Here is a 12,128-nt window from a genome sequence, read left to right as displayed (position 1 = left end):
AAAAAGAGAGACAGACAATGGTCCAACCTTCCTCTAGATATACTCTCGAACATATGCTCCCGTCTATATTACGCAGATCATGCCCATGTACGTGCAGTTTGTAAACCATGGCGTTCAATGCACCGTGTTCGGCCTATGAAACAATTGCCATGGCTCATAACATTCAACTACAATTCATGGAGCTCATGTAATCTCTTTGATCCTGTGTACCAGAAAACATATAACATTTACATCAACAACGAGCATCTACAAGGGAAAGAAGTAAAGGATTCAGTAGTCCATTGTAAGCAGGGTTGGTTTCTGTTGTATGACTCCTTGAAAAGAAGATTGTTCTTATATAGTCCTTTCACAGATGGAACAGTCATTATGCTACCTAAGTTGATTTATACCACTGATTCACTTGTGACATTCTCCTCAACCCCGAGACCCGAGTAATCCAGATTGTGTTTTCTTTGTCCTGAAATCGGAATTTTATGCAAGTAAAGTTTGTATAAGCACATGTTATCCTAATGACAAGATATGGATCCATCACACCTTTAGCTGTAACCCTCCTGTGAAAGATCCATTTATTAGAGTGCTCTTTTTCCAAGGAACTTTTTATTGTTCAACAGATTCAGGAACACTAGGGACTTACAGCGTCGCTCAACAAGCTTGGAATAATGTTTTCCAGAAACCTAAACTGCTAGAGATGGTTGGCTCGGGGAACAGTCCCCAGCATCCTTATTTGGTTGAGTCTGATGGAGATATCTTATATGTTCGCATGGTTCTTTCACAAGATGGTATTAACATGTACGACGTCAACAAACTTGACCGGTCGCAGATGATATGGAATTCTATCTCTGCACCAGATAACCAAATCTTATTTATTGGCAATTGGGATGCTTCTCTCATTGCAACATTTGCAGGGGAGATGTCACTAGAACATCATAATTGGATATATGCGGCATATCTACTTGGAACATGTGAACAAACTAAAAGAAAGAAAGAATTCATAAATTGACAAAGAACAAGAATTAAAATTATTACGTTTAAGTTAATATATTTTACCTGGATATACTGTCCTGGTAATCCTCATTGCTGGTATTTCTCATAAGAGAGATGGACTGGAAAAGAGAGAAGGAGCAAGACAAGGAGAAACGTACAACCTATACACCATTCTTCCTCATCTTCTCTCTCTTACAGTCTACCTCTGTTTGAGATTAATTCATTGCTCCAAGTCATCACCCGAACCATAAAAATAGTTTTGAGGGAATTGGTCGTAGTTCCATGTATATTTATAGAGAGAATAACTTCCTTGTTTCATAAGTAATCATGTTCGAAGTGTATTCGGTTTAGCATTCTTGAGACTCAAGTTTTCGCTTATTGAGTTGCCCCCAAGCAACAATTTGACTTATTAAACGTAAGAGTTTGTACGTAAAGGACCGTGCACCCCAATTCGTGTGCATTAGAATGTTTTGGGTACCTTGTTAACCAAGCTAGAACGTTATATATATACGAACCTATTTGTATAGAAACTAAAGCATTCTTCCTGTCGTAATATACATGGCACTTTGAATTGGAAGATCAATCTCAAAGGCGAGTTTGATAGAAGGTCAGGAAGAGGGCGAGAATTGTGTTTTATGTTTTCTTGCTCTCTTCCTTTCCTTCTATCTGGCTCTGAATGAGAAATACCAACAGCGCAGCAATGAGGAAGACGTCTACACAGTGAGTTTATCTCTCTCTTGTATTCGAAACTTTTTGGCTTATATGTTGTCATGATGGGGAAAGAATCAAGGCTATAATTGAGGATGACCCTGCTAGCGTAAACTTGGACCTAGACCATGATCCAGTTGCTCAAGATCATGGCCCTGATAAATTTGGTCAGTTGCTGGGTATGAGTGTTGGCATATCAAAGACAGCCCTTGCATCATCAGCTCCTGCTAAAGAGCAGCTTTGCCAACAAAAGCAACAACACTCAATGCTCAAGAGCGGTTTGGAAGTTTGGTACCACAAATGGTCACCCTTTACCAAGATCTTGCTAGAGACAAGAGAAGAAGTGGCAGGTCAGCAATCACATAGAAGGATGGTTGCAGATTCATCAGCTCCGTCAAATGTATGATTTGAATGTGAGACATTGTGCCTAGGGGCTTAAGCTAATTTATGAGATAACTAAATCGTGGTTTTGTCTTTGTTAACTTATTGCTTGTAGGTGAGGGATCCAACACGCTCACAATCACATGGTGATTCTTCTATAGGGATGGAATTATGTGAATTGATTAACATGTATAAGAAGTTGTTGCCAAGGGAAGGGCAACAAGGGCAAATATCATTCTTGATGCAACTCGATACCCCAATGGACATTTACAATCCGTGTATGCCTTGTCATTGACCGCATTGAACTTATTTGGATCCAAAAGAACATTCGGGAGCTACTACCTTCCTACAGCAGTCAAATGCTTGGAAGGATTTTACTCGTTTTTCTTTAGGTACGGTATTCTATTTGTCTGTGTTATCATTTCTTTACTTCTTGTCTTTATTTGTGTATGACTTGGCTTTATTTCTTGTGTGTGAGTATGACTTGTCTTTAGAAAGTGCTGATTTTAGGATAAGTGTGACAAGATATGGAATAACCATACCTGCAGAGGTTTGGTTATAAATTTGATTTGTGCTGAAACCGAATGAAAAATAAAATGCTATCGACAATGGACCTGGCAGAACCTTTTACGATTAACTAAGGACTTAAGGATAACGCTTTTTTCATCCACAAGTTCGTTTAATTTCAGTGGATGTAATGACTGCCGAGTGCCTGAGTAAGCAACCTGAAATATGGAAGCAATCAGATGAAAAGGACAACAAGAAATAATTCTCTGATGCTGTTTGAGCTATAAAGTTCGCACTTTTTCCTGCTGTGGCATGGTCCAACACTTCAATATAATTGGAAGTTGGAATATTTGCCAAAGGAGGGATCATGATGTGCGATCGGTCACGAGTGCTACTGCACTGCCCTGCCTGAAGTTGTAACGTCATTTCAAATTCATCTGTTAGAATGAGTGAATGGCATGTCTGTTATATAAGAAAATTTATAAGTTCATGCACCCATTCTATCCTAAGTCCCTAATACTAACTTACCACTGGTCGCCAATAATTGGCTATTACACGCACTGATACGCCCGTGTCGTCTTCTGTAGACAATGTATCAATTCTACTAACAAATACCTCACATTTGGTACTAAACAGTGCACAGTTGTGGGAACTTAGTTTTTTTTTCAAGAAATTAGAGTTTGGGCAGTGAGATTTTTTAGTTTTAAGACTTGGGGTTTGATAAAGTTTGGATATTTATCTGAGAATCAGTGGTAGTGTTATGAGAATCAGTGGTAGTGCTATTTCGTTCGAATTTGTTGATTCTACTCTTATGTATTCATCAATGGTATCTGCATTAGAGTAATCTACTTTTAGTTGAGCTGAAATTCATTATGGTTATTAGAAGTATTTGACAAGTCCTTGATCACTGCACAATATTGACTAAGAACTTTTCTTAATCTATTTGATGTCTATCAGGTAAAAGCATCAATTTTCACTGCGGGCTGCTTTTCTGAGTTGTCTGTGGATTTTGCATATATCTTTTTGGAGGTGCTTATCAACATGGTGTCCTCTTCAAAAACTTCTATAACTGTCAAGCTAGCATGTGTGAAAGCTTTTGCTAAACTGGGAATCTCGTTTACCCTTGCTAAAGTTTGGAATATCCTCAACTTGAATATGTTAAGAGAATCAGTGGTAGTGTTAGTGGGTTGTAAAAGTACTAAAAGAAGTTGCGATGGTTTGTTAGTAGGAGCTTTTAACTTCTTGATGGGAACCTTTATATTAAGAATGTTGCTATTAATTGAGGAGGCTATAAAATTGTTTCTATTAGCCATTTGATGATAGATGAGGACTGGGCTTTGTCTATTACTGCACACTTCAAAAGGCACAAGTATCTGTTTATTACTGATGTTATTAATGCTACAGAACTGTAGGGGCATTTTTTGGCCCTGATTCAGCTTTTTTTTAAAAAAAAAATGAAAAAAAAAAGACACTTGTCAAGTGTTGTAGAAAAAAAAAGACTGCAAAAAAAATGGATCACCTTACGACACCCAAAAGTGTCTTTTTTTTAGAGAAACGACATCCAAGAGTGTCTTTTTTCAACAGATATGGTGTAGTGGCCCATGAAGATCTAAGGTTTTTAAGAGACCGGTGTGAATGCTAACGATTTATGAACGTTTCATTTAAGTCAATCATCTTGAAATGTCGTCAATTGTTTCCTAATAAGCACCCACGGGTGCATTCTAGAGTTGTGAATGAATTTTACAAGTACGTCAGTACTACTTTATTGTTGATGGTATACATGAATGATTATATTCTGCTATCCTGTTTTTAGTTCTTAACAATGCTTCATAGGTTTGCTTGAGTGTGGACAGTAAGAGTCGCCACATGGAACAAGAAACGAGTTCATCATGGGTAGTGGGATCTCACACCAACTAGCTAGTGGGGCGAGTGAGCCAAGGATTAGAGCAATTACGACCTGTAGAATGTAGTGTCCTTAAGTCGTTGCCAAATTTGTGCCAGCAACTATCGGCTTGTCTGAAATGATCTTGGTCAAATTTGTGTCAGCAACAATCGACTCTTCTAAAAAAAATTCTTGGCCATCAAGGGATCTAACAATAGGATGTTGATCGACATAATATTATTTCTTCACGTCCTTGGTATTTGACATGCTCCGAATGAACATTTTTAAGTGGTGTAGGCTTTTCTTTTGAAAGGAAGAGACTTTTGCCAACTATAGGAATTTGCTTAAAAGTAGACCATTGCATGGGCCGACTTTATAATCTTAGTAGCATCTATTGCCCATGGTTCGGTAGTGTTCGGTTTAGACTTTAGAGTCCTGGAGCATAAGAGTTCATAGCCCTAGGAGGCTAGGAGTACGTTTTCAGGTCTAGATTTATACTGCACGAGTTTCAGGTCTATAAATATGGCCATGAAAGGTTTCTTTGAAGGGGAAACAAAATATGGAGGGGGGGTGCATTAGTGCATAAGAGAGACGGAGGTGCAAGCATGGGCGTGAAGAAAATGAAGAGTGAGAATCAGTGGTCCAAACTTCCCCTAGATGTAATTACAAACATATGGACACGTCTATATTACGCAGATCATACTCATCTACGTGCAGTTTGTAAACCATGGAGTGTAATGCATCCTGTTCGGCCTATGAAACAATTACCATGGCTTATAATGCTATCCAAGGAAGAAGGTTCGTGGAGTTCATGCAAACTCATTTATTCAAGTGGTCTATTTGGAAGGGACTTTTTATTGTTCAACACATATATAATGGAATACTAGGGACTTACAGCGTCGCGCAACAAAACTGGAATGTTTTTCAGAAACTTAAACCAATAGACAAGAATGTGCTTGGGCTGAAGCCTTATTTGGCTGAAGCTGATGGAGATATCTTATATGGTTGCTTGGTTAATACGGAAAATGGTATTTCCAGGAGCTACATTTACAAACTTGACCGTACCAAGATGACATGGAATTCTATCTCTGCACCAAATAACAAAATCTTGCTTCTTTTTTATCAGGATGCTTGTCTAAGGTACTATAAGTTCTGGACTGAACCTCCTCTATAAGGTTTTAAGCGACTGGTATTCTTGCTAATGATCGATTTAAGACCATTTCATTTAAGATTATGTCTCGAATTGCTGTCATGCATCAGATGTTTCTATGCGCCTTGTCATGCATCAGATGTTTCTATGCGCCTTATACGACCATTAGTGCTTCCTGTGACATGAATTTTAGATGCTATATATATGTGACTATATTTTCCAGTTTTGAGTACGTTAAATTGCTTCATATGTTCTCTCAATATCTATTTCTACTCTTGGACCACCATTTATGCATAGCATCCCATTACAGATGAATAATTACACCAGCACCTGTAGTGTACAGTCGGCCCTCATTACGTCATAACCCAATGTTTTTATATTGTACCCGAGTGGGTTATGTTCATGAGTTTCTCATGATTGTAATGCTTCGAGTTTAGTATTATTGTACTAAGGATTCTCCCTCTAATGATCATACTCTTTGGGAGGTATGTAACTCTTTGAAGTTTAGACCCCATAATCATTTTTTTTTTAAAAAAAAATCATTGAAGGATTATATTTTCCATTGAGGGATCTAATAATCGAATGTGTAAAATCATTGTAACAATTCAAACATTTACTCGAGGAATCCAAAATCCAGCTCCAGATGTATGGCAATTCCACATTATTTAAGTGTATCAATTCTTGGTAAATTTTGTATGAATTTGCTTAATCCTAGTCTCACCGTCCTTACAATTGCCACTGCACGCCTTTGAAAGGCCATTCTCAAGTGGTAAATTGATCTTGCCTTTGGTTAAGAATTTTGGGGTTCCCAGTTGCCACCCCTTCTTACATACAAGTCAAACATTTCTCATGGAATTAATCATGCCCAAACTGGATTCCATCACGACATGTATGCAATTCTTGGTAAATAACGTTTGTGGTTTTACTCATTGAGACTTTGAAAGGCCATTCCGGCTAAAGTGAGCTTTCCACTGGGTTTGCTTCTAATGGTTTTACTGTCCCTGATATATAGGCAAATCATTCATATCTTGTTTCTTAACAAGATATGTGACTTAATGATCGAAAGACAAGTGGATATAAAGGCAAGTATGCAATAACATTTTCTAAAATAAAATTTCTGTACAGCTAAATACAGGAGGACATTTCTCAGGTGCCAAAATACAAACATTCCTATAGTTTTACTTCTTAAAGGTAAGTGGCCAAACAACTATTGCAGTCATTTCCAGTGAAGCTAGCATAGGCAGTGACACTGACACTGACACTGACACAAAAAGAAAGGAAAGAGATGGTGCTTCTATCTGTTGTATCTTCCTGCCAAACTTCCATTTTCTTATCAAATAAGGTATACTAATCTAGCTTCTTTCAAGTTTCAATCCCAACCTCACCAATAGTTTCTAAGTTCACTGCATTCATGAAGTACTTCCTCATTGATATGTTATATATTTAACAGGGACATGTGAAGATGATGGAACAGAAATCAGAGCCCCAACAGCACAAACAAGTTAAACTATCAACATGCTTGGTTTCTCCTCTAATGGCTGCAATTGTAACCTTATCTCCTTTCTGCATCCCTCAAGGTAAACTACCTACCACTCATTTATGAATCATGCCACTCTTTTGACAAAAAAATACCCCTCCTTTTCTTGTAAAATACCACACCATCTGTCTCAATCCATAAGCTTCCTTCTCCTTTTCTAATACTTAGCTAGATTGTATAGAATAGTGCTCAGGCTGGTCTTTCATTACAAAAACTAGGTGCAACTGTCCTGTAACAATTATGTCAGAGAGAGCATCAGACTGCGAATTTGTATGCGGATTGCATGTGTTGTTGTGCAGCCGTTGGATCGTACATATGTTCAAGATCTGCCGCTATTGCACATCCGAAATATTGTATGAGCTTCCAGTCCAACAATTGGCACCATAACCATGTATCACATATGACACTGCAATCCACCTCCTAAATTCCACAGTTAACTCTCTAAGACATTTACAATCAATAGCACAGCACTGAAATGATATCAAACCCACACCTCCCACTCAACTTTGCATATTACAAAGAGTGTTTTCCTGCTGAAAAATCATTTGCATAAATATAACAATGAGCATATGACAAATTACTCAAAATGTTGTACAAAACTAACAAAAGGAACTGATATTTCCTCACTTATTACAATTAACAACCTCCCCCCCGCCAAAATAAAAAAAATAAAAAACACATCTCTTATGTTGCAGTATCACTTGGAGAAGCGCACAGAGGGGCCACATTGTTTAACAAAGCCTGTATCGGTTGTCATGTTGGAGGCGGAAACATAATTCAGCCTGTAGGTCTTCATCCAATAGAACTGATACCTTTTCTATTCATTTGCTCATTCTGTTGTTCATTAACTGATATTCTTCTTAGGGTGCAACACTGTTTCCAGAAGATCTACAAAGGTAGCAAAAACACACTCCACATCCCTATCTCCCCCCAGACTAGAAACTATGAAATAACCAGACCTCCCACTCTGTACAGGAACGGGGTTGAAGCAGAAGAGGAGATATACCGGATCACATACTATGGCAAGGGAAGGATGCCAGTAAGTTATGAAAACTTCCTATTCACAATCTAAACCAACTCTTGGTCAAACATAACCAAAATTATGCTCCTGTGCAGGGCTTTGGTCAGAATTGCACTCCAAGAGGCCAGTGTACATTTGGAGCCCGTCTACAGGATGAGGAAATCAAATTACTTGCTGAGTTTGTCAAGTCACAGGCAGATCAAGGATGGAATACTGAAAATCATGGAGATTGATTCCTGCAAAAACAAGAATATACGAATGTTCTTACATTTGCAGCTGAAATTCACACAGTAAAATATGCAGAAGCTATTCTTAGTTAGTGAGAACTATGTACTTTGGTTGATATTTGATAAGAGAAGACTGGAAATCAATTCTCTCAAATTAGCATGCCCCTCATGTAATGGATTAAAGTAACGTTCCATGTCTAAAGTAATTAACACATACGGAGCCAACACGGATATTATGAGGGCATGTTGACTTGCTAGTCGTACTTTAAACAGACTTACTCCATATCTTGAGATGAAGACCAACCAGGTTCATATGCTTCAAGGAAACCAAGCTTCGCCTTATTGGGTAGGTCATGGGGATGAACAAATGGAACCCCTGGTGGCCACCCAATCTCCATTCTTATGCTTCCACATGGACTTTCCAATGCCTGTATGTGGGTTTCACACTCCTTCAGATTGCAAAACCTAAGCTTGATACCCTTCTTGTCAGCAATGTCCTGAACCCGCTCCTTCAGAACCCGTTGTGCCTCAAGCCGCAACCTTTTAGAAGGTGGCAGAGGTTTGCACCTTGTATTATTATTCTTCTTCCTCTTCAATAAGGGCTTCAAAGATCCTGTACCAGCATTTCATCGATCCAAGGACCTGTTAATAAAGACTCCTCACTAAGAAGTACTCGTACAAACGAAAAAAACTTATCCAACTTCAAGGATATTCACCTACAGAAGTAATTATGAAAATTTTGTTTTGCTCAGATTATAGTCATTCTAGTACAGTGGATATGTTATGCTTTCGAACAACACCTACCTTCTCTTTTTCTTTCATTTTACAAACGAGAGAAAAGGAGCGAGGGAAATCTAACACTTTCACCAGCACCGAGAAGAAGAAGATATGAAAAAATAAGTTGCACATCTGTTATAAACCTTGATTTCATGAACTACCCAACTAGCCCTTACCAATACTAATAGTTCTTCTAAGGTACTGCACTTTTCAAGATCAAAGCTACTAAGACATTGCAAGAAGTCCACCCTTATTCATTACTTATGTGGAAAAGGGCTATTCAGAACACCAACAATTCATGATGATTGAACACGACAGGAACCGAAATCTCTACTTTATCCATTGTATAATTTGAATTTTGTGAAAAGAAGATTACTGACAACGGAGAACAAGGAAGAAACCTTAAAAGATGACACAAAATGAAAGCTACTCCGTAAAACATCAACCAAAGACAGTAGACATTGCAAAAAAAAAAAAAAAGTTGACAAATAAAAAAAATCAAACCTACTGCATATTTTAGAATTTAACAATTCATCAATCAGCACACTCTGGAAACAGAAATACTGTGCAAATAGAATAAAATACCTTCTTGAGCTGGTGGGAAATTATAATTTGGAAAACTCTGTCTAGTAAAGATCTGATCATTGGAGTATGATCTCTGCATGAAATCATCCACGGGTATGGGAATCTGGAACTGAGCGTCCACTCCATGGCCAGCTGCACTCATCTCTGAACAACTGAGACTTGCCATTGATTTTGGCATAAGCTTAAAAGCGAGAGAACACCGTCCATACATGTGACCCTGAAGGTTAGCCACATCTGCTCGTTGATATGCAGGGCTTATATAACCTGCAGTTGCCTGGTACAGTGCAAGCCCAGGGTAGACAACTGCTTCTTGTGGACCAAGATCCCCATCCATGAGAATCCAACGCCCATGAAAATCTCTTATGTGTAGACCTGGTCTATCTGACTTGACAATAGTTATCAAGCTTTTATCAGTTTGATGTTCATGGTCAGAAAACATAGCCAAATGTCCATCCTCTTGTGTTGCTAGACTATGGTGCTGTGCTCCCTGATATAATGATGGTCTCAAATGACAGCAAACTGACAGGACTGACGAAGAAATTTCCCGAACTTTAAGGGGCACATTATCAAGTATTCCCGTGAATGCTGAACTTCTCATGTTTAAAGAGAAGCATATGGCATCCAATATGTCTCTAGCTGCCTTCCCAAGTAGTGAGAACATATCGGGTAAACCAGCTGGAGGAAATTCAATCGTGTTATTGGGCTCTGTTGGAGTAAGACCTGGTCTGTAATCATAAGTTTCTTGCCATAACTGAGGATCTGCATAATAACCAGAGGTCTTGCACCACTCACGAGAGTTTGCAAGAATCATATCAGAAGATGGGTATGAAGCTCTCTGTTGAAAGTAGAGGCGTGCAGATTCTAATCCAGACCTTAACAGAGCTGCATCGATTGCTGGTAGTTGAATGATTGCCGCAGAATATTGAGCAAGTGATTGCGACAACGTCGATATAGATATCTTGTAAGAATCGGATGGTAGTCCTTCAGAGGCTATTAAATCAGTGAGCTTCACACGACCCAAAGACGACAGGCCAGTGCCTGCCATTGTCAACCATTCAGAGTTGGACACCTATATGGCTATATGGGAGTATAAACAGACAGTGACTGTTTAAGAAGCAAAAACCAGAAGTATTAGCATTTCACTGAAACAAAATCAAATCGATAAAAAAACTGCAAATTTTCATAAAAGATAAAATGGTTTTCTTTCCTATAATATATTTTCTTTGCTATGAAAAGCCTAACAAATTAGTATGCAAGGCAGCCACATTTAGGGATGTTATTTGAAACTCATACGAACCTAGTCATGTTAAAGATTGATGGAAAAAATATATTGGCACAATAACAATCACATGTATATGTCCAAATGCAATAGTAACCCAATGATTGATTCCAATACACAATTTCCACAAGGTGCTATAGAACATATTACATAAATTTTTGACATTTTCTTCAAGATGCATCATTGCATTATTATGTATACATACTTGCAGCTAATTTTTCGATACGCACCCAATGTCGTTTTGCAACATTCCAATATCAAATTAGGATCAGATAGCTAGCTCTATGGTTTAAAAAATTCACTAAAAACAGATAAAAATTCAATCTTGATCTATAAATCATGCAAAAATCATCAATGGTAACGATTTAAATCCATGGTATAAAGATGAAATTTAGCTGTATATAAAAGATATGAAAGAATTGACTTAAAAGTGAACTGAAATAATACCTTTTCACTGCTGCAAAATGGACTGGGCTTGTTTTTTTCAACTTTTGATATATGGAAAAAAGGGAGTGGAGATTATGAGGTTTTGAGTAGAAAAAAAAAAAGGTTGGGTTTGTGTTGATTTGCAGGTTTTTGAGAGTTTGTCAAGAAAGTGAGAGTGAAGAAGCTGCAAAATGGAAAATGGGTCGGATTTTCGACCCGTTTAAGATCTTACTTAAATATGGGCCTTCTTTGTTGGGCTTATTCGGTATATGGGCCTCTAGCCTTTTTATGAGCAAGGGTAAGTTTAGTAATCTATTGGTATCAACAATTTGAGTTCCCAAGAGTCTAGTATTGTTTGGTCTCTACAAAGCATTACGAAAACAATTATCAGAACTATCTGTTTATACTCTCATATGGGTCTAATCATTCACTTCGCTTATTCAAGAAATCATTGAAGTTGTGGCTTTTTTTTGTTCTTTTGTTTTTAGTTTTGTTTTTATTAGAATTATAGCTGCTTTAGATTGCTGATGAGTTATACTACTTTGTTAAGAATGTACGTATCCTATAGATCTTTTCAAAACTATGTTTGGTTAAAGGAATTTAAAATTTCTGGAAAGTTGTTTCTCTAAGAAATTATTTTTCTTGATTTCAAATTCCAAAAAAA

The 12,128-nt window shown here is 37.8% G+C and overlaps 2 protein-coding genes and 1 long non-coding RNA gene across 5 annotated transcripts; 1 reads left to right on the top strand and 2 right to left on the bottom strand.

Annotated features, from left to right (window-relative positions):
• Window positions 1-150: 150 nt before the first annotated feature.
• LOC147479011 (uncharacterized) lies at window positions 151-1,957 on the bottom strand. Its single transcript, XR_015208693.1, has 2 exons — window positions 635-1,957; window positions 151-551 (listed from the first exon to the last, which is right to left on the bottom strand). It is a non-coding gene; the product is annotated as an uncharacterized LOC147479011 (long non-coding RNA).
• A 4,744-nt stretch (window positions 1,958-6,701) lies between these two features.
• On the top strand, window positions 6,702-8,559 carry CYTC6A (Cytochrome c). 2 transcript variants are annotated; one of them, XM_086583252.1, is made up of 6 exons: window positions 6,702-6,954; window positions 7,063-7,189; window positions 7,845-7,933; window positions 8,014-8,045; window positions 8,125-8,188; window positions 8,266-8,559. In XM_086583252.1, the coding sequence occupies exons 1-6, from the start codon at window positions 6,898-6,900 to the stop codon at window positions 8,401-8,403; spliced, it is 507 nt and encodes a 168-aa protein (XP_086439378.1). In that variant the 5' UTR covers window positions 6,702-6,897; the 3' UTR covers window positions 8,404-8,559. The 2 variants fall into 2 exon arrangements, with proteins under 2 accessions (XP_086439378.1, XP_086439377.1); XM_086583251.1 differs by having other exon boundaries at window positions 6,785-6,954; window positions 7,845-8,188.
• Window positions 7,675-11,670, bottom strand: LOC147479009 (2-oxoglutarate (2OG) and Fe(II)-dependent oxygenase superfamily protein). 2 transcript variants are annotated; one of them, XM_086583250.1, is made up of 4 exons: window positions 11,486-11,670; window positions 9,760-10,863; window positions 8,677-9,010; window positions 7,675-8,406 (listed from the first exon to the last, which is right to left on the bottom strand). In XM_086583250.1, the coding sequence occupies exons 2-4, from the start codon at window positions 10,802-10,804 to the stop codon at window positions 8,391-8,393; spliced, it is 1,395 nt and encodes a 464-aa protein (XP_086439376.1). In that variant the 5' UTR covers window positions 10,805-10,863; window positions 11,486-11,670; the 3' UTR covers window positions 7,675-8,390. The 2 variants fall into 2 exon arrangements, with proteins under 2 accessions (XP_086439376.1, XP_086439375.1); XM_086583249.1 differs by having other exon boundaries at window positions 8,702-9,010; window positions 11,486-11,624.
• Between the last annotated feature and the right edge of the window lie 458 nt (window positions 11,671-12,128).

The sequence above is a fragment of the Coptis chinensis genome, chromosome 9 (assembly GCF_015680905.1).
Source record: "Coptis chinensis isolate HL-2020 chromosome 9, ASM1568090v1, whole genome shotgun sequence".
In the NCBI taxonomy this organism is placed as follows: Eukaryota; Viridiplantae; Streptophyta; class Magnoliopsida; order Ranunculales; family Ranunculaceae; genus Coptis; species Coptis chinensis.
The sequence above is the reverse complement of the archived record's forward strand: the minus strand, read 5'-3'. Positions and strand labels throughout refer to the sequence as shown.

What these genes read in the sequence shown, in the direction of transcription:
- CYTC6A (XM_086583251.1), top strand. Translation starts at nt 6,898, where the DNA reads ATGGTGCTTCTATCTGTTGTATCTTCCTGCCAAACTTCCATTTTCTTA. An exon ending in CCATTTTCTTATCAAATAAG is followed by an intron (nt 6,955 to 7,062) that starts GTATACTAATCT and finishes TATATTTAACAG; the next exon opens with GGACATGTGAAGATGATGGA. An exon ending in ATGGCAAGGGAAGGATGCCA is followed by an intron (nt 8,189 to 8,265) that starts GTAAGTTATGAA and finishes GCTCCTGTGCAG; the next exon opens with GGCTTTGGTCAGAATTGCAC.
- LOC147479009 (XM_086583249.1), bottom strand. Translation starts at nt 10,804, where the DNA reads ATGGCAGGCACTGGCCTGTCGTCTTTGGGTCGTGTGAAGCTCACTGAT. An exon ending in TTTCCCACCAGCTCAAGAAG is followed by an intron (nt 9,011 to 9,759) that starts GTATTTTATTCT and finishes ATGCTGGTACAG; the next exon opens with GATCTTTGAAGCCCTTATTG. An exon ending in CCTTGAAGCATATGAACCTG is followed by an intron (nt 8,407 to 8,701) that starts GTTGGTCTTCAT and finishes TTGTTTTTGCAG; the next exon opens with GAATCAATCTCCATGATTTT.